Source organism: Pithys albifrons, chromosome 17, assembly GCF_047495875.1.
Source record: "Pithys albifrons albifrons isolate INPA30051 chromosome 17, PitAlb_v1, whole genome shotgun sequence".
NCBI lineage: Eukaryota > Metazoa > Chordata > Aves > Passeriformes > Thamnophilidae > Pithys > Pithys albifrons.
In genome coordinates, this window is record NC_092474.1 from 7,358,886 (window position 1) to 7,386,603 (window position 27,718).

General features: G+C 55.4%; 2 protein-coding genes across 5 annotated transcripts; one reads left to right on the forward strand and one right to left on the reverse strand.

Moving 5' to 3' along the window:
• The first annotated feature begins 453 nt into the window (after window positions 1-453).
• On the forward strand, window positions 454-13,114 carry WSCD2 (WSC domain containing 2). Its single transcript, XM_071571938.1, has 8 exons — window positions 454-1,028; window positions 3,740-3,854; window positions 4,592-4,776; window positions 6,045-6,166; window positions 6,680-6,854; window positions 7,734-7,898; window positions 8,773-8,973; window positions 11,248-13,114. The coding sequence occupies exons 1-8, from the start codon at window positions 653-655 to the stop codon at window positions 11,598-11,600; spliced, it is 1,692 nt and encodes a 563-aa protein (XP_071428039.1). The 5' UTR covers window positions 454-652; the 3' UTR covers window positions 11,601-13,114.
• A 3,012-nt stretch (window positions 13,115-16,126) lies between these two features.
• On the reverse strand, window positions 16,127-26,810 carry CMKLR1 (chemerin chemokine-like receptor 1). 4 transcript variants are annotated; one of them, XM_071571972.1, is made up of 3 exons: window positions 26,600-26,810; window positions 19,469-19,574; window positions 16,127-19,023 (listed from the first exon to the last, which is right to left on the reverse strand). In XM_071571972.1, the coding sequence occupies exon 3, from the start codon at window positions 18,965-18,967 to the stop codon at window positions 17,882-17,884; it is 1,086 nt and encodes a 361-aa protein (XP_071428073.1). In that variant the 5' UTR covers window positions 18,968-19,023; window positions 19,469-19,574; window positions 26,600-26,810; the 3' UTR covers window positions 16,127-17,881. The 4 variants fall into 4 exon arrangements, with proteins under 4 accessions (XP_071428073.1, XP_071428077.1, XP_071428074.1 ...); XM_071571976.1 differs by having other exon boundaries at window positions 16,127-19,026; XM_071571973.1 differs by lacking the exon at window positions 26,600-26,810 and adding an exon at window positions 24,894-25,103.
• Between the last annotated feature and the right edge of the window lie 908 nt (window positions 26,811-27,718).

Consider the following 27,718-nt stretch of genomic DNA (forward strand, 5'->3'; position numbering starts at 1 on the left):
AAGGCAATGGAGAGCCCGGGTGTCCTTCCTCACCCACAGAGGGACAGGGACCACCGTCCTCCCGGTGTCCTGGGACACTTTCCTGAGCGTTCCTCTCTCTGTTTGCCTTGCAGGTGGAGATTTCTTGCGCTGGGAATGAGCTGAATGGGGCTCCCTTAGACAAAGGGTCCCAGTCAGCATTCCGGGCTCCAGACGCGTCCAGGGACTTCTCATTCTTTGTCTGAAAGGGCAGCGGTGCCGTTCCCATTCGAGCGATGCCTTTCGGAGCCGCCGGCGAACGAGGAGCTGCGGCAGCTGATCGGCTTTCATATCACCTTCAAACCTCGATTTCCTTAACATGATCCCTCCGCCAGCCCAGTCTCCGGGGCACAGCCGGGGGTCTCTGCCGGGAGGAGAATAACCTGGTGACAGCCAGCGCTGGAAAACCCCCCGGGCACGACGAGGGGGCTAAAAATCCACCTTCCTCAGTACTCCAGGACTTTTTAGACTCGGGCAATATCTTTGCACGGCCTCACCCTGCGGCCCCCACTGCGATTTCAGGGCCGGAGGATTCAGCACCGCTCCGGGGTGGGTGAAGCCCCCTCGGAGCATCCCGGGGGCCGCAGAGCAGCTTTCCCGCGGCGCCGGCTGCTGGGGAAGGGATGAAGACGCTATGGCCAAGCTATTGGTAAAACTCCAGCGGTATTTTCGGCGCAAACCCGTGCGGTTCTTCACGCTGCTGGCTCTGTACCTGGCGGCCGGCAGCTTGGCTTTCCTGCACTCGGGTTTTTCGGGGGAGCCCAGGGTGCCGGGCAGCCCGCGCAGCCCCGCCAGGGCAGAGGGGCCGGGGCTGCCCTACCTGGGGGTGATGCAGCTGAGCCGCGGCTTCAGAGCAGCGGCCACGATGCCAGGGGCGGGCCGGAGACACGGCCCCTGGTTCAAAAGCACCTCCAAGGAACCCGCGGAGAGGGGAAAAGCCAGGGAGAACGGCAACGCCCGCAGCCGGGCAATCAGGGGCAGGAGCGGCCGCGAGAAGGAGGAGGACAGAGGTAAGAGCTGGGGGCACACGGGGAGGGGGATCCCTCCGTTTTGCCTCTCCCAAGAGAACCCCATGAGCTGGGGCAGTGGTCACTGAGCTGGTTTGGTTGTGTATCCCTGCCAGGAGCACATTCTTGAGTGCACACTGCCAGGAAACGTGTATTTATTTACTTACAAACCAAGTGCGTGAGCTACTCGAGAGCCAAGGTTTCCTTCCCTCACCCCGGAGAACTGCCCTAGGGTTCAGCAACTCACTTTGGAGACCACCATGCCAGAGGATGTTCCCAGAGTGGTCTCCCTCCTTCTTTACCCTTTCTTCTCAAGTGCCAATAATTCACTTTTTATTTTCTATCCTCTCTTTCCTCCTTGTGCATCATCAAGCTCCAAGTCACCCCTTGCTTTTTAGGGATGCCAGCTGGGGGGATGCTGCACCCCACCTTCCTCCCATCCTTCACCTGTGCCAGGGGCCAAATTCAATTTTCATTCTGTTGGCCCAAATGAACACAACCCCCAGACTTGTGGGCAGTTTGCATTGCTGGGCTGTGACTGCAGGGGCTGTCTGTGATTCCCCTGTGGGCATGGAAATGCAGGCAGGGCTGGAATGTGGCCCCTGGAGCCAGGAGATCCCTGCCTGGCTGCTGCCTGTGGTGTGTGAGCTGTTGTCAAGTGGGTGCACTATTAATGACCTGGGATAAGCGAATGTAGTCGTTCCCATCGATTTTTAAAATACCATCTATTTATCCTGCAGGCAGCAGGATGCAGCCAGAGCTGCACAATCCCACGGAATTTGGGTGGCTGGGAGCTACCATCCCATCAGGGTTTGGCATCCCAGGGGTTATCCAGCCTGCTGGATAACCCAGTGCCAGTTACCCAAACCCAATGCTGGAAGAGTGGGATGTTTGTGGGAATTTAATGACAATTGCTGGGTGGATTTGTATGTCTGTTCTCACCCATGTTTCCAACGTGCTCCCAAATTCTTGCTGGCTCCCTGTGGACCGTGTGCTGGGGCTGGCCCCATCTCCCTGCAGGCTGTGCCCAACCCCTCACCCACCTCCCGGCATCTCCCCCTTCACTTCTGTCCTCTTATCTCCCTAATTATTCCAGCTGGCTTCCCAATCAGTCCCGGCAGACATATGTCAAGAGCAATGGATTGAAGGTAATGCACATCAGTCACCAGCACGGGGGCAAGAGACGGCAGAATTCCTGCCCCGCTGGATCCATCAGGACTGGAATGTGCTGACCTGCCAAAACCTGCCCAGCCCCGAGGAAATGCCACTCCTGCTGGGAGTAATTGGGAGCAATGAGTTATGGCCTTGGTGTTGAAGTTATCAGGATCATTTCTCTCTGCCTTCCCCCAGGCTGGCTTGGGAGGGTGGTTTGCAGCCCCTGGGGGAGTGGGGGGCTCTGTGTGGGGCACACCATGGGTGGGGTCTGCTGGTGGAGTTGGGTCAGCTGGAATGCAGGGAGGAGGTGAGAAGCATTATCTCATAGTGTGGTTTGGAATTGGGGTGGCACTGATTAGATATATGGAAGGAATTCCTCCCTGGGAGGGTGGGCAGGCCCTGGCACAGGTTGGGCAGAGAAGCTGTGGCTGCCCCAAATCTGGAAGTGTCCAAGGCCAGGCTGGACAGGGCCTGGAGCAATCTGGGACAGTGGAATAGGAAGTGAACTCCTGCTGTTACATGCACAGCTGGAATATGGAGAGAGGTGAACTGGACTGGTCTGGGTTTCCACACCAGTGGGTCAGTAAGACCCAGCCACTGGTTGGTCCCAAGTGCTGCCCTCCCCTCTCCCTGGAGCACCCACTGGGTGTCCAGCTGCACATTCTCTGCCAGAACACACTAATGAGCACCTCGTTAGCTGATTACTGATGGCTCATCCCACGGTTCCCATACCCCCATCCTGCTGGGGCAGCAGGGGCTGGGAGGGTGCTGAGCATCCTCTTTCCAGCTCCACATCCCTGTGTTGATGCCAAGACATCTCTGTGCAGCAAACCCTGGGGTGGAAGCAGGAGCAGGGCACTAACGAGGACACTAATGAGGGCGCCTAAAGAGGAGGCTGAGCAGGGACAGCTCGTGGACCATCTCACTCCTAACCAGTGGGCACAGCTGGCATGGAATGTTGCCACAGGCATGCAGGAGATGGCTCCTTGTGCTCAGGTTATTGGGAAAGGCTACATTTGTCAAATAAATGATTTCAGTGTGACTCCATTCAGCTCTATTCCCTCTCTGCTGGCATCTTCATTTACTCCCAGCACAGGCATCAGCCTTTGCTCTGCCAAGCTGGACAAATATCCTCCACACCGATGGCTGGGGCTGGGAAAAATGAGCTGCTGGCTGAGGAAAATGTGTTTTAAATGACATTTCTCCATTCTGCCCGGCCCTGTGTTCCTGGCAGGGCAGGATGAAGGGGATGGGTTACTTTCCTATGTAGCTCATTTCCTTTTGGAGCAGCTTTGCTCAGTTTGGAGGCTGGTGTGGAGGAAGAGGATGGAGAGGAGAATCCTCAGTGCAGAGCCACAGCACCCCTTCTATCCATGTGGGTGTTCCTGGTTTGCCCACCTTTCCCTGCAGTACTTGTTGAACTCAGAGCTCATATTTCCAGAGCAAATAAACAGGGAATATTTCAGTACATCTCTGTTTAGGGAAAAATCAGAAGGGGGTGGGAGTGGTTGAGCTCAGCCCCGGTGGGTTCTTACCCCCCTCTCCTCTCTGGTCCCCAGCGCGATACATCGGCTGCTACGTGGACAACACGCGCCAGCGGACGCTGCGCGGGATGTCCTTCTTCGACTACAAGAAGATGACGGTGTTCCGTTGCCAGGACAACTGTGCTGAGCGGTAGGGCAAGGCACTGGGACTCCATCAATCCCTGCACACCATCTCCATGAATCCCTGCGCACCATCTCTGTCAATCCCTGCATATCATCTCCATGGATCCCTGCACACCATCTCCATGAATCCCTGCACACCATCTCTGTCAAACCCTGCACACCATCTCCATGGACCCCTGCACACCATCTCTGTCAATCCCTGCACACCATCTCCATGGATCCCTGCACACCATCTCCGTCGATCCCTGCACACCATCTCCATGGATCCCTGCACACCATCTCCATGAATCCCTGCACACCATCTCTGTCAATCCCTGCATATCATCTCCATGGATCCCTGCACACCATCTCTGTCAATCCCTGCACACAGGATGCAATGCAATAGTAGGATAGAATAGGATAAGGTGGGATAAAATTGCATTATAGGACAGGATATTATATTTTCAGCTGGAAGGACCCTACAATGATCAGTAGTCCAACAATGAAACCCTGGGATGCAGCGCTGCTTCCAGCACTGGGCATGAGCTGGATGCAGCAGGGATGCTCCTTCAAAACTCCATGGGCCTGGGGGGATCCCAGGGATGCCTGAGTCCCCCATCTTCCTCTCCATGGGGGGATCCCAGGGATGTCTGAGCCCCCCATCTCCCTCTCCATGGGGGGATCCCAGGGATGCCTGAGCCCCCCATCTCCCTCTCTGTGAGGGAATCCCAGGGATGTCTGAGCCCCCCATCTCCCTCTCCACAGGGGGTACCTGTACGCAGGGCTGGAATTCGGTGCCGAGTGCTACTGTGGGCACAAGATCCAGGCCCCGAACGCCAGCGAGTCCGAGTGTAACATGGAGTGCAAGGGGGAGCGCAGCAAAACCTGCGGGGGCATCAACCGGCTCTCCATCTACCGCCTGGAGCTGGCGCAGGAGTCCGCCCGGAGGTGTAAGTTGGCAGCATCCCTGTGGCTCCCGGCCCGGCCCGGGAGTGGGGGAAGCCCTCGTGGGGCTGGAGGGCTGACCCCACATCCCTGTGCCGTGGGAGCCGGGTCGTGGCTCGCTGGAGGTGGTTTGAGTGCGGTTCAGGACTGTGCGTGGGGTAGTTTTGCTGCTGTAAACCACGGGAATCTCTCCGTGGGGAATGCTGGATGGGGTAGGGTGGAAGAGGGACCGCCCGTGGGAATGCAGGGAATTTTGGGGGGCTTTAGGCAAAGATCTCTTTCCTGATGGCCAAACAGGACCATCAGTGCGCTCAGTGTGTGCTGCAGGATGAAGGATGTGCGGGAGCTCCAGACAGAGCTGAGGGTGCTCCCCGTCAGAAGAGCTTGTTTAGCTCCCAATTAGGCAGCTCTATAATTACCCACATTTGCTGCTAGTCTTTCCTCATCCCCACACAGTGGGAAAGAGGGTGGAGCAATCAGAGCTCCCATCACCAGGAGCCCGCAGAGTTGCTGAGAGTGCCCCACTGGAGTGGTGGGAGAGGACCCAGGATGGGACCCCAACCCTGGGGGGGACCAGCCCAGCCCCAGCCCCGCTCTCCTCTCTGTCCCACCCCTCCTGCAGCCTGGGATCACCCAGCTAATAAAAATAGCTGGGAAAAAATAAACCCGGCTTTGCTGCCGCGGTTTTGCTCTGATTCTGCATCTTAAGCAGCCGAGCGAGCGCGTCAGGCTGTGCCGCCGGAGGGCAGCGGGAGCCGGGAGGAGCCGCGGAGCGCTGGGATGCGGGAATGCTGCGTCAGGAGGGGCTCCTGCTCCCGAGCCTGGGGGCACAGGGTGGCAGCGGTGTCATTGCTGGGGTGCAGTGGGGTCACTTTGGGGTGCAATGATTCACTTTGGGATGCAGTGTTGTCATTTTGGGGTGCAATTATGTAACTTTTGGGGTGCAATGATGTGATTTTGGGGTGCAGTGGTGGCATTTTTTGGATACATTGATGCCACTTTTGGGGTGCAGTGGTGGCGTGGCATCTTTGGGATGCATTGGTGTCACTTTGGGGTGCATGATGTCACTTTTGGTGTGCATTGATGTCATTTTGGGGTGCAATGATGTCACTTTGGGGTGTAGTGGTGTCACTTTTGGGATGCGGTGATGTCATTTTGAGGGTACAATGATGTCACTTTTGGAGTACAGTGGTGTCATTTTTGGTGTCACATTTGGGGTGCAGTGGTGCCACTTTTGGGGTGCCAGGCCCACTGTGGCCTCTCTCCCTCACAGATGGCAGTGCCATATTCCGGGGGTGTTTCCGCCGGCCGGACAATGTGTCCATCGCCCTGCCCACCAGCCGGCTCATGCTCAACATGTCCGTGGACAAGTGTGTGGACTTCTGCACCGAGAAGGTACTGGGGAAATAATGCTGGAACAGGCTGGAAGGATGCTGGAATGGGCTGGAGTGATGCTGGAATGGTTTTGAGGGATGGTGGAATGGGCTGGAAGGATGCTGGAATGGCTTTGAAGGATGGTGGAATGGGCTGGAATGGTTTTGAAGGATGGTGGATTGGGCTGGAATGGTGCTGGAATGGGTTGGAAGAATGGTGGAATGGGCTGGAATGATGCTGGAATGGTGCTGGAATGAGCTGGAAGAAGAGTGGAATAGACTGGAATGGTGCTGGAATGAGCTGGAATGATGCTGGAATGGTGCTGGAAAAATGGTAGAATGAGCTGAAAGAATAGTGGAATGGGCTGGATTGGTGCTGGAATGGGCTGGATTGGTGCTGGAATGGGCTGCAAACAACCTCATGCTGTCCAGCGGGTCCAATGCAGCAAGAACAGGAATAAGGGACAGAGGAAGGATCTGCCACCGGGGACGGGGGCAGTGCCACCAGCTGTCCTCCATGTGCCCATCCCTGCAGGAATACCCGCTGTCAGCCCTGGCAGGGACCTCGTGCCACTGCGGCTTCCCCACGACGCTGTTCCCGCTGCACGAGCGCGAGGACGAGCAGCTCTGCGCCCAGAAATGCCCTGGGGAGGACTTCGAGAGCTGCGGCACTGCCGAGTTCCTCCTGGTCTACCAGACCCAAGTGCAGGGTGAGCTGGCACGGGCAGAGGCCACTCCAGCACCCCTTTCCCACCCCCTTCTCGGGAATGCTGGGGAAAGTGAGTGTGGGCTTGCAGCATCTTCCGTTAAAAATCAGCATTTCTTTGAATTTCCTGGGAAGTCAGCCCTCCCTTGGACAAACTGCTGTAATTACTGCCTGACTCAGCTGCAGGGAAGAGCAGTTTTCCATCTGCCTCTGGCAAGATTCCTCATTCCCAGGGCTTTTCCCACCTCCTCAGCATGGGCATGTGAACCCTTGGGGACTCTGTTATCCAGAGAGGAAAAGCCCCTGGGAAAAATATGGGGGGGAAAAGGCTGTGACTGAGCAGAAAGTGCCCAGGATGCTGCACAGAGAGGGCTCCTGTCCTCTGGCATTGGCACAACAGAGACAGGGAAGCACAGGGAGAGGGGAAACCTGTTACTGGGAGAGGAAAGGGCTGAAGGGAGCACGTGAGGACTCAGATTCAGATGGTTCTGCTTCAGAGCAGGTCAGTCTTGTCATGATCCCTCCTCCAGTGTTTGAGGCCATGCTGGAAATGCTTGTTCATTCATCCATACAGAAAGCAGGAGTGTTGCCTGGCACACACATCCCTGTTACTCACTCTTGCCTAAGGAGCTGGTCATGAGAGAACTACTGCCCTTCTCTTAGGTCTTTTTGGGACATTTAGGACTTTTTTCACTGCTTTTGGGGTCATCAGGGCCCTCTGGGATGTTCCTCTGTTTTTGGGGCAGGTCGCCTTCCCTGTAGCATCCTCCTCCTCCTCCTCACTGCTGCCCCTCCATCCTCCTGGGAGGCTTTGGGATATCCCTGTAGGAAAAGCAAGTTTCCATGACACATTCCTGATGTGCTGTGGTGGTTCTCACTGTAGACAACCGCTGCATGGACAGGAGGTTTCTCCCCACCCGTGCCAAGCAGCTGGTGGCCCTGGCCAGCTTCCCTGGCGCTGGCAACACCTGGGCACGACACCTGATCGAGCTGGCCACGGGCTTCTACACCGGCAGCTACTACTTTGATGGGTCTCTCTACAACAAAGGTGAGAGGGGGGTCATTGCTGGGGATCATTGCTGGGGGTGCACTGGTCCCATGTGAGCCAGGGAAGGTCCTGGTGACATCCCGTGGGGCTGCTCCGTGCCCCTCTCTGGAGCCCCCATGGCATCACCACAGCCCTGGGCTCATCCACAGCCCCACAAAAATGGGGGAGGGGGTTCCCCCTTCTTAACTTATTGGGAAAGTTTAAGCACTCTGGTCAGTAAGATTATAGCTATAAAATGGTTCTTGACCCCCCAAACAAGCCCAAGAGCCAAGTACAGCCGGGGTGAGGCTGCCCTGAGCACCCCCAGGCCTGTACCCACCCACCCTCTCATGGATTTTATGTGACTCATAACTTGGTCAAATAAATGATTTCCATCTGGGAGAGGGATGTAAATCCTCCCTCATGCCCCAGCTGCTTTTATCCAACTGTATTTTGCAACCTGATATCCCTGAGTCGTTCCCTTTCATGGAGTCACAGGGTGGTTTGGGTTGGAAAAGTTTGAGCTCGTTAAGTCCAACAGTTCCCCCAGCATGGCCAAGGCCACCAATGACCCACGTCCCCAAGTGCCACATCCACATGACTGTTAAATCCCTCCAGGGATGGTGACACCACCACTGCTCCCTGTGAAGGTCTGGGCAACCCTTTCCATGAAGAAATTTTCCCAATATCCAACCTAAACCTCCCTTGGCACAACTTGAGGCCATTTTATCTTGTCACTTGTTACCTGGGAGAAGAGACCAAGTCCCACCTGGCTCCCTCTCCTGTCAGGGAGTTGTGGAGAGCGACAAGGTCCCCCCTGAGCCTCCTTTTCTCCAGGCTGAGCCCTCCAAGCTCCCTTTGATCATTTCCATAACCCCAGGCTGTGTCCTGGCAGGATTCAAGGGCGAGCGGGATCACTGGCGCAGCGGGAGGACCATTTGCATCAAGACCCATGAGAGTGGCCAGAAGGAGATCGAGTCCTTCGACTCGGCCATCCTGCTCATCAGGAACCCCTACAAGGCCCTCATGGCTGAGTTCAACCGCAAATACGGGGGACACATCGGCTTCGCTGCCCATGCCCACTGGAAGGGCAAAGGTGGGTCAGGGCATTTGTGATGCGGTGGGAGAGCCCCAGCCTGGCCACTGGAGCTGGGAATTAGTTGGTGAAGCAGAGCAGAGCCCGAGCTGGGTCTCTATGAGGAAATCCTGGGCTGTGCCACCACTTTGGGGTCACCATGTCCACCTGCTGGCATGACCTGGAGCATCTTCTTGCATGGCCAAAGGCTCCTGTGTTAGGCTGGGATGGGTTGGGTTGGAATGAGATGGAATAAATTAGAGTGGGTTGGGTTGGTGTGAGTGGGTTGGGGTGAAATGGAATGGATTAGAATGGGATGGGATGGAATGCATTAGAATGGGGTGGGATGGAATGCATTAGAATGGGGTGGGATGGAATGGGTTGGAATGGGTTAGAATGGGTTGGAATGGCGTGGGGTGGGGTGGGATGGGATGGAATGGGTTAGAATGGGGTGGGATGGAATGGGTTAGAATGGGGTGGGATGGAATGGGTTAGAATGGATTGGAATGGGTTAGAATGGATTGGAATGGGTTAGAATGGGTTGGAATGGTGTGGGGTGGGTTGGGATGAGATGAAGTGGATTAGAATGGAGTGGGATGGAATGGGTTAGAATGGGGTGGGGTGGGGTGGGGTGGGATGGGATGGAATGAGTTAGAATGGGGTGGGATGGGATGCAATGGGATGGAACAGCAGGACCACCCTGTCCCAGATGGGCCAGGCAGGGATGGGCATCTCCCCTTCCCAGTGTCATCAGAGGGAGTGGTGGCTGCCACCAGCCTGTCCCTATGGACAAGATGGGATCTGGGTGGGATTTCCATGTGCCCAGCTGCTCCAGAGCCACCACCTTTCCCCCGCACAGGCGCGTTGTGGAGGCTGTTTAATTACAGCAATTTACAAATTGCTGTTGTGGGATTGACTTCATTGGAAAGAGTTAAAATATTTAGCTTGATTGAACATCTGCTACCCTTAATTCTGAGTTTATTTAAGGGGAGTTTTTGCTGCTGTGGCTGTTTTGTGCCTGGATTTCGTTATCACCATGTGCACACAGAGCCAGAGGAAGCCCAGCCCTGCTCTCCCTGTCCCATAAAACCAGGGGGAGTGTTGTCTCCCAATCCTTGTCTCCCTGGGAAAGTCCCTGGGCTGGCATTGCCCCCACCATGGCAGATTTTGCCCCCATCCAACTGCAGTTAGAGCTGGAGGGGGGATGCAGAACCATCATCCCAGTACCACAGGGACCCTCCTGACTCTTCCCAATCCCACCCCCCTTCCCAGCCTGTCCCACGTGGCACCTCCCAAGGGGAGGTGGGGCCAGGCAGAGGGGACCATTCCCTCTGCCCAGCACCATCCCATTTGGATGTGCATCAAAATACATCACCAAATTCTTTGCAGAGGATGTACAGCATAATTGGGTTGATTGTCAGGATAATTAACCATTGGAAGAACTTGCTGGGAAAGATGGAGATTTTCCATCCTTTGGCTGGTGACTCCCATTTTGTTAATCCCTGGCCATGGAGTGGCGGGTCCCACCCCCTGCCTTGCCTGCAAACCAGCTCTCCAAATAACCTCCTTCTCCCAAGAAGGGGCAAATTAAGGGTATAAGAGCCTTGTCCCCTCTTCAGCCTCACCCCCAGCTCCTGGTGCCATGGGGTGGATTTCCTTCCCCCCCATTCCCAGCCCTGCAGAGGCCAAACCCCTCTTTGGTTCCATGACGTTAATTTTATGATACCCCTGGAGCGGTTCCAAAGCAAAGTTTTATGAGATGTGATTACACAAGGTGAATTGTCCTGGATCTGTTTAATGAAACAGATCCCGTGTTTAATGATTCCCTGGGGAATTAAACACAGCTCAGCAATTGCTCAGGTGTTGGTTTTGTGGGGAGGACACGAGGAGGACGTGGATACCCAGAGGTTTTGCACGTTGGGGACGGGTCTGTGTGGCCCCACCAGCAAAACTGCAGCTCATTATTGGTGTTTCATTACCCCTTTTACCACCTGATTTTTATGGGAGGATCAATTATCTAGAAGGATGCCTGAGAGATTCCAGCAGGAATGAGGGAGGTCACATGGGACACACCCCCACCACATCTTTGCAGAGAGAGTGCTCAGGCATTGGAATGGGCTGCCCAGAGAGGGAGTGGATTCCCCATCCCTGGAGGTTTTTAACCTGAGATTGGCCGTGGCACTGAGTGCCATGATCTGGTAAAGGGACTGGAGTTGGACCAAGGGTTGGACTTGATGATCTAAGAGGTCTTTTCCAACCCAATCCATTCTATGATTCTCTGCTCCTCCTTTCCAGAGTGGCCAGAGTTTGTGGCCAACTACGCACCGTGGTGGGCAACCCACACCCTCGACTGGCTGCGCTACGGCAAGAAGGTGCTGGTGGTGCACTTTGAGGACCTGAAACGGGATCTCTTCGTGCAGCTGCAGAGGATGGTGGGGCTGCTGGGCATCACTGCCTGCGAGGACAGGCTGCTCTGCGTCGAGGGGCAGAAGGACGGCAACTTCAAGCGCTCCGGCCTCAGAAAGCTGGAGTATGACCCCTACACCCCCGAGATGAGGAAGATGATCAGTGGCTACATCAGAACAGTGGACACGGCTCTGAAGCTCCGAAATCTGTCGGGGGTCCCAGATGATTATTACCCAAGATGATGGTGATGACGGCGGGGGGACCTGACCCTGCTCCCGAATTCCACCCAGTGGGTGGCTCTGCTTTTAATTCTCTATATGCTGCTAGAGCTGTTGATCAACTCCCTGCATGAGCAACGAGTGGTCCCCAGCCATTGCTGAGCTTGTTTGGCCATCACAGACCCTGGCCCGGTGGCAGCGCTGAGGGGACACGGGTGCCTCTCCCACCACAGGGTTCCTGCTCCATCCTGCTCCTGTTCTGGCTGCCACAGCCCTCCTTGGAAGTGCAGTGGGTTATCTGTGGTCCTTGGAATTGCAATGGGTTATCTGTGGTCCTTGGAAGTGCCCTGGGTTATCTGTGGTCCTTGGAATTGCTCTGGGGTTGTTTGTGGTCCTTGGAATTGCTCTGGGGTTGTTTGTGGTGCCTCAGGCTGGCTCAGGGATGGATCTGGTGCTGCCAGAGCTGCCATTTTTGGTACCCCCAAACTACCCTCGCTCATGGCCAGCCTTGGGAGGCACCTGTTTGTCCCTGGATGGAATCCATCAGCCTTCCCAAGGTGGGATAGATAGACCACGGGCACCACGGGGGTGTTGCTCCTGTGGATCCCATCATTCCGGATGGGAATCAGGAAGGTTGAGCTGGGGAGAATGATCTCCCAAATGAGGGGGCTGTGACCCCTTGAGCCATTCCTTGGCTCCCTGGAGCAAGGCTGGATGCCACAGCCTCAGCCCCAGCCCCAGGCAATGTTGCTGCTCCAGCTCTGGGGGGGTGATGATTTCCCCTTCCACATGGATGATGCTCCAGAAGGGGATGTTGGCCTTGGACAGAAGAGCTTTTGGGACCCATGAGCTCATCTGTACCTCATTTCAGGAGCTCACGAGCCACAACAGCCCCCCAGCAGCAGTTTTGGGGGCCAGGAACTGTAGTGGGGAGCAAACCCTGGTCCCAAGCCAAACCAAAGGATCCCGTGGCACAGGAAGGTGCCATTCTCCAGGCTGGCTTTGTGCAGAGCTGCATGTGGTCCCCAGCCATCCCCTCAGCCCACACTGCCCTCCCAGCCCTCCCCTGTCCTGGCTTTGCCCCAGAAGAGCTCCCCCAACATTCCCAACCTGCCAGTCCCCTTTGGCTGTAGGTGCAAAAGCCATATGTTGTAGGCAGCCTTTTCTAGATTAGGTGTTGAACAATTGGCTTTGAACTCTGGATCTTGATAGAAACACAGACAGAGGATGAATCGAGAGACACCACTCGACCTATATTCAAAGAGAGAAGAAAATTTCCTGGAGAAAAAGGAGAATTTAAATAAAAATATATTTTTCTAACAGGTGTGAGGAGCAGGCATGGGCTGGGTGGCTCCTGCTCCCTGTTTCTTTGCACAGAGAGGGTGAATGTGTTCAGAGGGAGCAGCTGCCCTGGTTTGAGCTCTTCCCTTGACTAATGGCTGGAGGTTTGTTGGGAATGGAGCTCACAGCAGCCCCTGGGGCTGTTTACCTCGGTCAGAACAAATCCTCAGGTCAACCCAGCTATTAAAGGAGAGATTTTGTTGCTATTCTGCCTCCCCGTGTGTTTGTGGGGCCACCTGAGTATTCCCCAACCCCCCTCTGCCCCCCCAGGTCAGGGTGTCCCTCAGGGTACGGCTCCTCTCCCCACCTTTAATCCCAACAATGTCATTTCTGCATTTAAACCACTGACAACACAACAAAAGGGGGCCCTTCTTGGGAGTTTTAGTACCTTTAGAGTGCTTTTAACCCCAGATTTATTTGGGTTCATGGTGAGGTCCAGCACAGGCTTTATTCCAGTGCCTCCCAACCTTCCTCAGCACTGGAGCAAGAGCAGGTTCAATGCAATTTATTCCTTGTTTCTGCTCAGGAGTTGGTGAAATCCCTTTTTTTCCCTCCAGCAGTGGCTTTGCAGTGATGAAGACACACATCAGGCGTGATTTGTTCTGACAGGCTGTGGCTGCCAAAGGGGCAGCGTTCCCTTCCGCCCCTCGGAAGTAATTAAACCCCAAAAGCCAATTAATCTCCGAGATAAAACAATTAAGAGCTGACATTGCGTGCAGCCAACCTGCTCAGAGCCTGGGCTGCAGCTTGTGGGGCAGAGAGGGGGGTGTGGGGCCCCCAGACCCTCCCAACCCACAGCAAAGTGCCTGAGGGAGCCCCCTGAGCACCAGCCCTCTCAATTTCCCTCTTTTTTTACTTTTCCCCCTGCCTTTATTGCACCACAGTTTCTTGCTTTTTTTTTCCTTTTTTTTTTTTCAATTTAATTTGGACTGAGATGGAGCACTTGGAAGTCATTGGGTCCCTGCCGGCGTGTGCTGCACATCTGGCTGCACCTTTGGATTAGGGGCTCCCTCCTTCCCCTCCCTCCCTCCTGCAGGGGCTGCTCTCCCTGCACGCACAGCCAGGGCTGCAGCTTTGTGCTCTCATTTATTTTTATTTATTTATTAAATGCCAGGTTATATTTTTTACCACGGGGGATGGGCACGCACTAATGAAATCTCTATTCCCCCTGGGCAGACGAACCAACCACCCGCCCTGCATCATTTTCATGTGCAAAGCTCTTGACATTTAATCTCCTCCCTGCTCGGCTGCCTCTGGAGTGCCATGAGCCCGGGGTAGGCAACACTCAGCTTTTCCACGAGGGCTGGAAAAGCAGGGAATATTCCCACTTGACTCAACTCCTGAGCAATCCCTGGGTGGGCACGGCCACCTCGCGGCCCTGGGGCGAGCCTGGCCCCCCTCCCTGCATTCCTGCACTAAAAATCCTCTATTTTCGGCGATTTCTCATCCCTGGGAATGCTTCCCTGTCTCCCGGTCCTGTGGAGGCTGCACATCCTTCCCCCGGGCTCGATGGGTTGCTGTGGCAACAGCGGCTGCACCAAAACCTCCTGCATTTCCCCCAACCGTGCCCAGCAGTGCCCACAACGGTGTTTGCACCAAAACCACCTGCATTTCACCCAGTTCCAGGTGGGTTTGGAGCTCAGTGGTCCCTGGGGGGGAGGAGATGCTGCTGGAACTGATGCTCAAGTTTGGGGTCCCTCCCCCCCCAAATGCAGTGGAAGCCCCTTTGGGGTGAATTTAGGGGGTTCTGGGCAATGATCCCACCAAAGCAAACAGTGCTGGGGGCAGCTCAGGAGAAGGGGGTCCCCTTCCCAAATTAAATCCCAGGAGGTTCCTGCTGTGTTTAAATGAGAGGGAAATCAACCCCTCAGCAGCTTTTCAACAAAAGCCCCTTAACGGAGAGATGTGTCATAAATGTGAGAGCAGCAACATCCATCCCTCACAAACCCAACAGGTTTATTTATCAGCTTTGCTGTTTTCCCTCAGATTTACAGCTGAATATTAAACATGGCTCCAACCTGCCTGGCCCTGAGGAAAGGGAGAGGGGAACATGTTTATTCTTTTTTTCTTTTTTTTATTTTTTTAAATTTAATTCCAGCTCCAAATAAAGGAGTGATTTATGGGTGAGGGAAAGCACAGCTTTATTCCAGGGCTGTGACACCAAGTGAAGAAGAGCTGTCATTAAGGACGGTAATGTGCTCCAAAGAAATGGGATTGGAGTATTCCAGAGCAATTCCTCACATGGAATGAGAGCCAGCCCCAGGCTTGAGGGGTGGGAGAGGGCAGGGAGAAGGATGAGGCAGGTTTGGGATGTGTTGGGTGAGGAATTGGGATAATATTGAGCTGCTTTTCTTTGCAACTCTGCCAAAAAGGGAAGAAAAACCAGCCTGAAGAGGCTCGTGCTGCTGGAGTTTCAGGAGGAATATTTTTTCCCTCTTTCTATTTTATAAACATATAAATACACATTTTTAATGCTCCCTGCATGATCTCTTTGCTGTGGTCAGTGGGTGAGATGGGAACAGGAATCACTGATATTCCCTGGGGGTTTTTCGTTATTCCAAGGATCATTCCAAACCTGACAGGTTACAGGGTCCAGCTGTAAAAATTCAGTGGTTTTTTTCCCAAACCCTGCCAGAATGGGGAGAGGCAGCAGTGGGAGGGGATGGAGCAGCAGTGCTGGTGTTGGGATAGAGCACCTGGAGCGCATTGGGAAGCAGGAGCCAATCCCATCCCTCTTACCCTGTCCCCCAAAACAGCCCCAAGGTCAGGGGGATCTGTGGGGGCTGTGGGGTGCAGGGGGTGATGGGGACCAGCCCCCATGGGCAGGATGGAGGCAGATCCCGCAGGGATCCTACACAGGGACCAGCTCAGTGCTGGCATCAATAATCCCTCACTCAATCCATAATAACAGAGTGTTTTCCAGGTGGGATCTGACAGGGAACAGGGTGGGAGACATGGCTTGGGGGTTTGGAGCCATATGTGGGCACAGGGAAATGATGCTCTTCCAACTGCTTTTTACACAGATGCAATTTTTCCCCCTGAAGATCCGTTTGGTCTTTTCAGGGGAATCCTGTGGGGAATATCTTTGGGAGAGCTCCATCCAGGAGGCTCAGAGCTCCTCACCCCTGTCGGGGACTCCAAGCCCATCCCTGCACTCCCTCTGCTCCTGAATGCTTTGACAATTCCAAATTCAATATCAGGGATCGGGAATACACACCAGGAAGTGACTGCTCAGTGAAAAACCTTGGGATCTTTCCCACTCCATGGAATGACCTTCAGCACATACTGGGGGTATTTGAATGGCAAACAGGATTTTTATTAAATAAACAAACAGCTACAAGAACAAACTCAAACAGCTGGGAAATTTGGGATTCCCAAACTGATAATTTAACCCCAGGTTAAGTACCAAGTCACTGCTTTTTTTTTTTTTTTTTGGAAAGCTCTTTGCAGGGATAATAGATGGGTTTGCAAAATCCAGCCACCAAAATCAGTGAGGAGCATCCCTGCTCCAGCATCTTCCCTGTTTATGGATTACGCACTGGGTTTGGGGGGAAAAATGTGTGGTCTGGGCCTGGGAGTAGCCCTGGGATTGACCACAGGATGTGGTGCAGGCCAGGAATTTGAAACTGCTCCCTGGGGAAGCAGCTGATTCCCAACTCCCAGGAGATATGGAGACACCTGGGAGGAGGTGCTGGATGTCCTGAGCCCCCTGTGTAGTGAAAGCAGCAGCCAGCAAGTGAGGTCTGTAATTTCCCATTAATTCTCCAGCTCCAGGGATCCCTCACCCTCCTGGGAGTGAGAGGCTGTGGGTGACACGGAGAAACCAACACATAAATCACTGTGACACTGGTGTCACAGGCAAGAAGCCCTAATGGAGAAGGAGCTCCCAAATTAACTGTGTGTGAAATTGGATACAGGCAGGGGCTCGGCCCATCCTTCACCCCAGAGATTGGTGTGTGCCAACAGAGTCTCCCAGGTAGGTTTCCTTCCTGGTTGGAAGACAGAAAATCATCCCATAGGACCAACTCATCCCACTAGGGAACAGCCATCGATGGAGCCTGTCCCCAGGGCCACCTGGATGCAGGAGGGGACAGCAGGTTCTTTCTGGGAGCTCATTCCCTGCTCATGGACCTGTCCCCTGGTGCCACTCAGCCCCTTTGGCAGGAAGCACTGGGACTCCTGGTCCCAAACATCAAACCACTCTGCAAAATGTACCGTGTGGAACGTGCCCATCAAAGGGAGGGTTGCTCAAAAGACACTTCAAATTTATCTTTCCCTCTTTTTTCTCCCAGTTTTCCGTGTTGTTGACCCTGTGCACCAGCTCAATCCCCACGCCCTGGGTCTGGATCACTTGAAGATATTTGAGACTTCCCAGTTCCTTGAGGTGGGATATTCAAAGCCCACAAGATGTCCCCTCCCGGGGCCTCTCAGGGTGCAACGTGCTCCCACCAGAGTGACAGATATGGTGCACCAGTACCAAAATACCTCAGGATTTACCACTAGGAGCCAAACACAGACACAGGACAGAAGGAGTGTCACAGTTTGGACACAGAAGGCATCACCTGTGAAGACGTCCACCCAGCACCCATCTTGGGAGTTGCCTTCCCAGACACATCCTCCATCCCATCATGATGTGTCCAGAAACATCAGGAACACCTTCCCAGGTCAGACAGTGCAAAGGTTACACAGGAACACCCTGAAGTGTTTCCTTAAGTAGTTTGGTGCAACAATTTTTGCAATCAAAAAGAAAGTTTAAGGGTGGTTGTGTCTTCTCCATGTGCACACTGGTGGTCTTCAACCCTTCCAGCCCCCAGGCAGCAACACCAGTCAAGGAATAAGCTATAGGACAGTGTTGGACCATGCTCATCCCACACCAGGGACCACCACAAGGGTGGCCACCATCCCAGTGGTGGGCATGGCCAATACCAGGGGGCTGTGTCCCTTCTGCAGGCACCACGTTGAGTTTAGAGAACTGTCGTCTCCTTCTCAGTCATAGAAGAGATCTTGGAGAAGCTCCTATGAACGATGCTGGAATGACCTGTCTCCTCACTGAGGGCATTGACCAGTCTGGAAAGGATGGTGACCTTAAACTTCTTGAAGTCCTGGCCCATGAAGACATAGAGGACAGGGTTCATGCAGCTGTTAGAGGCGGCGAGGGCCGTGGTGAGGGGGATGCCGACCTCGAACACGGAGCGCGGCACCACGTTGGGCTCTGTTTCCAGCAGGTTCAGCAGGTGGTAGGGACTCCAGCAAAGGAAGAAGGTGACTATAATGGTGACAATGATCTTGAAGGGCTTTTTGGACTTGGCCAGGCGGTTCCGACGCAGATTGAAGAAGATGGCGATGTAGCAGGAAGTGGTGATGGTGATGGGCAGGATGTACCCGGCAAGGAACCGGGTGATGTTCACCGCGCGGTGCCTCATCAGAGCCAGGGCTTGGTAAGACTTGTTCCTGGAGAGGGAGAAGTTGCTGAAACAAATCACGGAATTTCGGGCTTGTGCCGTGTCTCGGAAAACGAGGGAGGGGCAGCTCATGAGGATGCCGAAGGTCCAGATGACCAAACAGACCAAATACGCCAGGTTGGTGGAGCGGTGGTTCTGGGACCAGACCGGGAACACCACGGACACGTAGCGGTCGATGCTGATGGTGGTGAGCAGCAGGACACTCGTGTACATGTTGAGGATGAGGAGGAAGGAGTTGAGCTTGCACATGACCGTGCCGAAGATCCAGTTGTAGCGCATGGCCGTGTACGTGATGTTTATGGGCAGGAAGATGTTGAAGAGGAAATCGGCCACAGCCAAGTTGAGGAACCAAATGGCATTGACCGACTTCTTCATCTTCAGGGTTATGATGGCGATGACCAGGCCGTTCCCCAGGATGCCCAACACGCAGGACACGGTGTAGATGATGACAGAGATGATCCTTGCAATGTCTGTCGGGTCGTGGGATGGGTCTACCCACACACTGCTCACATCCTCGTAGGTGTAATCCTGGTAGTCACTGTAGTTATCAATGTCATCCAAGTAATTGGACAAATTGGAAAATGCCATTATCTGGATAAATCCCAGCCTGGGCAGCCCTGGGGTCTCCAGCTGATGGTGTTTCTCTGCTGGGCAAACACAAGGTGTCAATCGCAGCAGGAGGGACAGCAGCCCCCAGCAGTGGGCAAGAGGGGATAGGGAACAAAGGGGCAGAGCACACCCATGGGGACTCCCCAACTGGCCCCACAGAAGGATGTTCCTGCAGCTCCTCACCGAGTTCCCACCCCTCAACCATGAGATGTCAGGACGTGATTCAGCCCCTCATCTCCACCAGGATGTGGCTGCAGCCTCATCCTGCAGCAAATGTCTGTTACCCACCTACTTCCAGGGGAGAAACCAGGATATGCTTATTAACAGCTCTATCAGCTTTGAGACCTTCCAATCTGCAACACATTATGGCTCTTCTGTAATTTTTCCCCTGAGTGTGCAGCAAATTGGACTGAATATCCAGTGGGCAGCTCCCCACTCGCCCTGGTGGCCCCAGGCACCCTCCCACCTCTCCCCTCTCACCTCCTCCCCGGTGTGGTGGCCGCGCTCCAGCAGGATGGGGAAGGGGCACCAGGTCAGTGTCCCACGGCACGAAGGCAGTTCCCTCCACACAGGCTCAGGGGCTGAGCTGTAACATTAAAGCCAAGATCAAACAAAGGCCATTCACCCTCGGATGTGGATTCAAGGGAGGAAAGAGGCTCTGCTGTGCTTTAACCCTGTGCAGCCTCCCCTGGGGGGCTGTGCTGGTCTGGGGAACCTCCTTGTCACTAGTCTGGTGAATTTGGGGTCCTGTCCTGATCCCTGCAGCTTTTGGGATAACCAGGACAGAAATCCTGTAGTGTACACTCAGCACAGACTCCCAGTGGGAGCAGCATCAGTAGGAGCACACAGAGAATGAATAGTCGAACCCACAGCCACATCACTATAAATAAAGACATAATAAATAAAAACAAAGAGGTGCATCATCTGCATTATCTATTTTGCATCCTGGACCCTCAGAGGGTTATTTTTCTGATTAAATCAGTGTCCTGTGTGTTTTAAAATGTTAAGTGTGATAACCAACAATGTTGTTTGCCATCGTCCTACTCTGGACTCCAGTGGTCACATGGAGCCCTCGTGCAATGGGTTCAACCACCCCCTGTGAACCATCACAGTGAGTTAAAGCCAAAAGCCACCAAACCTGAGCAAGCCTGGCATGAGGAGCAGGGCCTGTGTGAGCCCCAGCACAGGGTGCCCCACCTGGATGGGTCCCAGAGGAGGGAGGAGGCTCTGCCCACCCAGGGATTCTCCCTGTTCCCAAGGCATTTCACCTCCAAGGTCCCAGCACGTCACCCTCCCACCAGCCCTGCTTTGAACCCCCCTGGTGTTTGTGTTGGAGCCTATTGTTTCTCCCTGGGCTTCTCCTCCTGTTCCTTCCTGCCATTGCTGTTGCAAAGTTCCTGGCCAGGGGGTTAAATCCCACCCCAGCACCTCCCCCCTCGCTGAGCTCCAGAAAAGCAGCCAGAATAAGTGAGGGTTTAGTGTAAAGCTTGGGAATTATTTGGAGCTGGAAGGGGGCCTTGTCCCAGCAAACCCTTGATGGTCAAGAGATGAATTAAAGTTGATGATCCGATGGAAGGAACAGAATCAGCAGAACTGACTCCTAATGTTAATGTTCCTGGGTAATGAGTCGCTGCTTTATGGACCAGCAGCTTTCAGGTCAATCCCTTCCCAAAGGCAGAGCCACAGAAAGGTGGGAGAGCCCAGAACCCACAACCATCCCACCCCACCCCATTGCCTCATATCCCAACCCACCTCATTGCATCCCATCCCACCACACCCCATTGCATCACATCCCATCCCACCCCACCCTGTCCTGTCCCTTCCCACCACCCAGAGAGCTCCAAAGCTCCCAGAACATGCTCTAGCACCCTGGAGAAACCCCAAAAATGTCCCCATTTCCACCACACCTCTGGTGTGAGTGAGGGACCCCCAGGGTTGGACACCCTCCCTCACCACCACAGTCACCCTGACCCAACTTTGTGCCCCTGCTCCAGGTGGGCAGGAGCAATCCCTGCATTTCACAGGATCCTCTTCCCACTGTGTCCACTTACAGATTTTTAACATGAAATCTCCTCTTCATTATTCTTTTAAATTCCTGAGTCTGATGACTTTCAGACTGTCCAAAGCTCCATTTAACAGGTTATTTATTTAAATTCCCTGTTTATTTTGCCCTACCAGGTGGGGCAGCAGGTTGGCCCCAGCCTCCAGCTGGGATGAGGATGGTGGAGAGCAACAGGAACATCAGGATTCTGTTTCCCCATGGGATTTGGAGGATGATGGATTTGTTTCCAGGTCCCAAACCCCACAGCAGCAGGCAGGCAGCTGCCAAACCCACCATGAACATTCCAGATGGCTCCAGGGAGCTCAGGGGCAGAATGGGCACCAGGGGCCCAGACCCCCTGGAAAACCATCCAGCAAAATTTTAGAGAGGCAGCTGCATGAAACCTCTTCATTTCTCACTGCCAAAAACCCCAAAGTCTGGAAAATAAATAAAAAAAAGGCCACATAATACTAAGGGTGTTTCATTGCTGCTCTGTGGGCTGAAAATTCCCAGCTCGAGCCAAAACCACTGTTCTCTCGTCGCTCTATTCATCTCTGTCCTCCTACCTCAACAAAAACCGAGCCCAGGATTTACCCGAAATAGCCCCTGGGCCCGTCACTCCCGCAGCTGTGTTTGTGTTGGTACCCAGCGAGGGCCGAGCCCGGCCGCGCATTCCCGACGGGCGGCACATCGGCAGCATCCCGAGGATAAGGTCAGGGATGTTGTTCTTGGGAAGGCAACAGGAAGCGGGGAGAGAACAGCAGAAAATGTTCAAATCCAGCTTTTCTGGGCGAAAACTCTTCCGCGGCCAGCCCAGACGGGCGGGGGACGGATGTGAGTGGGGACCGGGGGGAACTCGGCTGGAGTCGCGTGCCAGGGACACGGGGAGGGCACGGGATGCTCGGCTTCAGGCAGGGGGTACCCCCGGCACGGGCGGTGCCAGAGCCCTGCACCGGGATCTGTAGGGATGGGCAGGGTGCCAGCACCCCCTCCTGCCCCCGCCCGGCTTTTACTGGAGGAACTGGTGCGGGTTGCGGAAAAAAAAAGTAGAAGCAAATCAAATCAAACCAAAAAAATCAAATCAAACCAACAGAGCAAATCTTGAGCACATCACGTCCTGCCTGAGCTGTCAAAGTGCATCACACTTTTATCCACATCATGCGACAAAACCGGGCAGGGACCTGCCTGTGCCGGGGCTGCAGCACTGGGGAAACTGGGGGTGCGCCTGGGTTAGTGCCCGTCCCCCCAGAGCACCCGCGGGGACACCCAGGGACGGCACAAACAATGCCCTGGGAAGCAGGTGGTGCCGGGGTGGGCTCTGCTCGCCACTGCCGCCCCCGGGCAGCTGCTCCGCCTGTTTCTCCTCCGAGCACTTCCCTTCCTTCTCCCGAGCTCACCGCAGACCCCCGGCCGCTTCCTCCTGGGGGGAGGCACAGCAGCGCCCACGCAGCCCCGGCACGGCCCTGATCCCCGGCACGGCCCCGGTATAGCCCCGGCACGGCCTCGGTAGAGCCCCGATCCCCGGCACGGCCCCGGCACGGCCCAATTGCCGGCACATGTCTGGGAGAACACACAGGCGCTCAGCTGAGGACCCTGGGGAAGGGCACGGAGCAAAACAGAACCTCCATGTCCCCCCGGACCCCATTGAGCCCTGACGCAGCCCTGGATGTCCCTGGAGGGCAGGGACATCCCTGAGGACATGTGGCAAGTGCTGGGCCCAGTCTCGTGGGGGCTGATGATTCTGGCTGAGCTTGTCCCACCCTGCAGGCTGGATCCCGAGCATCCCTAGGGATTCCACGGGCCAGATCTCATGCTCTAGGGAAAACGGATGCAAGCCCCATCCCAAGGTGGCATCTGAAGCCACCCCGTCCATCCATCCATCCCTTCATCTGTCCCCCTGGATATTCCAGTCCAGGGTTACACAGGAGAGACATTCCTATCGGGATCCAGCTCCCAGTTCCACACGGGAATTGCCAGGTCTCAGGGGAACAAGAAACCAAAAGGAATGGGAAAGCAGCTCTGGGGACCCAGCTGCCGTTCCCCCTTATTTTAGCCAGCCATTGCCATGGCAACAGCTGCCACAGGGACGGATCCTGACCAGCATCCCACTCCCCACCGGGATGGAGCCCCAGCCGGGATTTTCCCCCAGGTGTAAAACAACCACCAGCCCATCAAAAGGAAGCTTAGACCTCACCCCTGCAAAATCCCGAGCCCTGCCCTGCCCCAAAACTGCTCCTGGCCACACTCCCAGCCCTGGCACCTTCCCTGATCCATCTGTCCTGCTCCAGGATGCAGGATGCCAGGGGACATGCCATGGGAGAGGCAGCAGTAGGTCCAACACGGGCAAGGATCCAGGCTGGAAGCTCCCACTGCTCCCCCAGAAGCTGGGGATCCCCAGGGCAAAAGGAGGGGGGCACGGCCAGTGCCCACGGAGGAAATTGAGGCACTGGGCTCTGCTCCAGGGCGGAGAGTGGTGGGAACCTCATCCCTACCTGCATCCACGGCACTCAGACACATCCTGCTTCACCAGCACCGAGCCAGGACCCCCAGCCTTCTGCATCCCCAGCTGCTCCACACATCCCAGCTAAGGCTTTGGCCCCTGCCCGTGTGAACAGCACAGGGAAAAAAAAGGAATGGCTGGAAAATGCAGCCTTAAAAAAGCTGCTGTGCCCAGGGTGGGACAGAATAACATGAGTCAGTGTTTATCTGGGCAGCGCCGGCCGGGCTGTGCGGGACGGGACGGGACAGGACGGGATGGAACGGGACGGGATGGATTCCATGGATACCCCCAGCCACAATGTGGGGAACACACCCCAATCCAGCCAGAAAGTGGCATTTAACCTCAAAATTTGGGTCATGAAAGGCTCTTGCCGGGGTGAAACCCCAGCAGGATCCAGGCAAAGGAGTGTCTCCCTCCCTGGCACAAAGTGTGGTCAAGAGCCACCCCATTAGTAAAATCCCAGCCTTTTGCTCCATCCATTCTGTTCTTAGGAAGGTCTGAGGGTTAAAGGGGGAAATCTTGGGCATTTGTACCTACACAGGCAAAGATTTTCTTTAAAAAGGGCAGTTTGTACTTCTGAGCTCCTTCTCATGACTCAGCCTCCAAGATAATAAAACTTCTTTCATCTCCTCTCTTTCTTTTCTAATAATCCAAGGTTCTCCTTGCACTTTTCAGGCAATAAAAAGACCAATAAATCTTTTTTTGGAGCATCCTTCCTGCTCCATCCCACCAGCACAGGGAGCACTTCCCTGACCATGGATTGGGGACAAAGCCTTGGGGACATCACTCCGGATTTTGAGGGTACAAAGAACAAGGAAAGCAAGAAAAAAAAAGTCTGCTGGAGGGACGGACGTGACCGTGAGAGGGATGGGGGACAGATGGGACAGAGAGCTCAGCCTCCCCCCCCGAGTGAGAAAGTCCCCCGGATCTGCAGGAGCATCCTTGCAGCTGGGTTTGGCATTCCCAGCTGAATGCTGATCAGCACGGGAAAGAAAAGCCCCCTGTTCTCCCTGTCCCCACTGAGGTGACACTGCCACACTGTAAGGACATCACCCCCTCCCAAATTCACACCCAGCTCCTCTCCCTTCCCTGCAGCTTTCCCACCACTGAGGGCTTCTATCTCCACAGGCTGCAAAGCCCAGCTCCAAAAGAGGTGGGGATTTTATGGAAAATTAGGGAAAATGCAGGGTTTGGGGTGGAGGACGGGGGATGCCAGAGGTCCCCACCATCCACTGTCCTGAGCTGTCCCACATCCACTTTATAACAACAGGGGAGCAAAAAACCTCATCTGGTTGCAAAACCCTCCACCCAAATTCCTGTGAAGATACAGGAATTAATACATACATAAATCCAGAGGTGTTTACCTGAGCTGGATAAATCCCCAAGGATTTTTCAGCATCTGGAGGCTGGATTAGACATCCCTGTTCCTTCTATAACCACATCAGGACTGGCACTGGATCGTTTGGCTTCCAAGCTGGAGCTGGCAGGGGTGCTGTGGTGATTCTCATCCCAAGGACATGCACAGGGGATGGGAGGATGAGGAAAAGAAATGCAGCCGGTGGGATAAACCGGCTTGGCACAGAGATGGGCAGAGCCTGGGAAGGGGAAGCGAAGCTCTGTGGGAGGATGTGGGACTCGGACACAGAGAGGGGATGTGGCAGTGGCTGCCCTCAGTGACGTGTCCCATCCACCACCCTGTGCTGCCCACAGTGTCTTGGGAGCCCCGTGGGACCCCTCAGGAAAGGTTTGGCCATCCCTCACTGGGGTCCTGTTGCTCCTGATGAGGGGTGAGCACAGTGAAAGGGTTCTCTCAGGTTTTCCACCCCTGGAGGCCCCTCACACCTGTTCCTCAGGCCCCCCATATCCTTGTCCCACTTCTGGGATGCTCCTGGCCTGGCACATGCAGGAGTGGAGTCACTCAAAGCCATCCCTGGGGTGCATGGAACTCAGGGAGCACATCCCTGCCTTGGCCGGGTTCTGCCTGTTCCCAGCTGTTCATCCATTTGGGCCGAGGTGGGATCCAGCAGCACTTTCCCAGGGATGAATCAGCCCGTCCTGGTTTGCACTGAGAGCGGGACAGAAGGTCACCAGCCAAGGGCTGTGCTGAACCCAGCCCTGTGAGGAGGTGGGAATTACTGGTGGCATGTACAGAGCAACTGTTGATCCGTCATGGGCTGAGCCAGGATGGGCACAAATCCCTGCCCTGAGCCCATCCAGAGGGAGATACCAACACCTGGGCCAAAAGCTGGCACCACACACCTGCACTGGAGCATCACCTTCCACACAGCCCCCACCTGCTCCCCACCACCAACACCCACGAGTTCTCTGCCTTCACACATGCAAGGGAGAAATCCCAGTTTCCTCAGAGCCACTGGCACAATTGGAAAACCACCACCCCCAGTTGTGACCTGGAGCCAGTGGGTGACACCCTGAGGGAGCTCAGGGGCACCACATCCAGTGCAGGTGGTGACACTGACCCCTGGCACACGTGGCTGAGCTCCCGCAGAAGCCAAGAAAGAGGAATTGGGGCCGGGGCCCACTTTGCACAACGGGCTGTGTCGCAACATCCCCGAGGCTGAATCAGGAGGAAAAGTGCTGATGTGCAGGATCGGCGGCGCAGGGAAAGGAGAAGAGACCCAAAAAGCCCCGATGTCTGCACAGAGGATGAGGGTTAGGGTGCCAGTGGGGCAGCTTGTGACTGGCACTCTGTGATCGCTCTCTCCCAGCACCCCTGGATGGGGCAGCAGAGCCATAGGGTGCTGGTGCCAGTGGCACTGCAGGATGTGCCACACCTGTGGCAGGTCCCCAGTGGGGTGCAGCCCCTCTGCCCGGGGAGAGCAGTGACCCCACAGCAATGAGAAATGCAGTTCACTCCCCAGAATAATAAATTTCTCCTCAGGAGAAATGTGGTCCTGGATTGGGGGAAATCACACGGGGTGGATCTGCCCTGTTCCTCCGCCGCAGGTCCCGTCCCATCCACTCGCGCAGAAACACTCCCAGTCCCCCCAGTAACACACCCCAGTGCTCCCAGTATTCTCCCACAGAGCCTTCCAGTCACCTTTCCAAGTACCTCGAGCAGTGCCAGGCTGTGCCGCCGCTCAGTGTGGGGCGGGTCGGGGTGCCCGGGAGGGCAGGGGCATCCCATTCCCACGCGGATCCCGGGCCGGCAGGACCAGGCGCAAGCACGGACGGGGCCGCTCCCGCCGGCTTTAAGTGCGAGGGGAGTGGGAAGGAGTCCCGGCCACATCCATCACCAGGGTTTTCTTGGCAGCAGGACCCTGCGGGAGCAACAGCTGGGAGAGGGTGTGACGCTGGGAACGCTGGCCCCGGTCCTGCCACGGCCCAGCGTGAGGAAGCAACAACTGCTTCCCAAGGAGCCTCCTTTCCTGTCCCGGCCCCCGGCAGGGATCACACCGCTCCGAGGAGGGAGAACGGAGAGCGGAGCCCTCCACGGGGATGCTGCTCCTCCAGGGGCAGGCAGGTGGCTGCCAGCCCCTCCCGTGCTGTCCCCACCCCGGGTCACCGCTGTCCTCCACCGCCCCACCGCCCCCAACTCCTTCCGAGACGTTGAGTCACATCCCCTCGGCAAATCTGGCTCCCAAACGCCGCCGCTGCTGCTGCTCCGGGGCTGCTTTCCCGATGGATTTCATTACCACCAGGATGCTGCAGCTGCTTCCAGGCAGCATCCCCAGCCCGCGGGGCTCTGCGGTGGCAGCTCTGTCACCCCCAGTGACACCTGCAAAGAGAGTCCTTTGTGGGCACAGGAGGCTGTGAGGGGCACCTGGTTCCCCCGGGCAGGAGGGATGGGCAGGGATGCAGGGATGAGGGCTCAGGGGGAGCCTGGCCACAAACAGAAAGGTTTTGGGGGCAGCCCCCAGTTTAGGAGCACTGAGCAGCACAGTCCCCACCCACACGGAACAGCAGGTTTGGATAACTCCACACTTGATGTGGCACTGGGAAAATTCCTTCCCTTCCCACGCAGTCCCTGCGCTCTCCAGCTGCGCCATCCCAGTCCCAGAGCTCAGCCTGGTGGGACCAGAGCCAGTGCAGTGTTGGGGTGCAAAGGCCTTGGAAACGTGAGGAAGTTTGCAGTGTGTGCGTGTGTGTGTGTGTGAGATGGTTCAAAGGTAAACCAAAGGGAGAAATGAACACAACTCAAGAGAGACTAAAAGTCAGAGTTACAATTGAC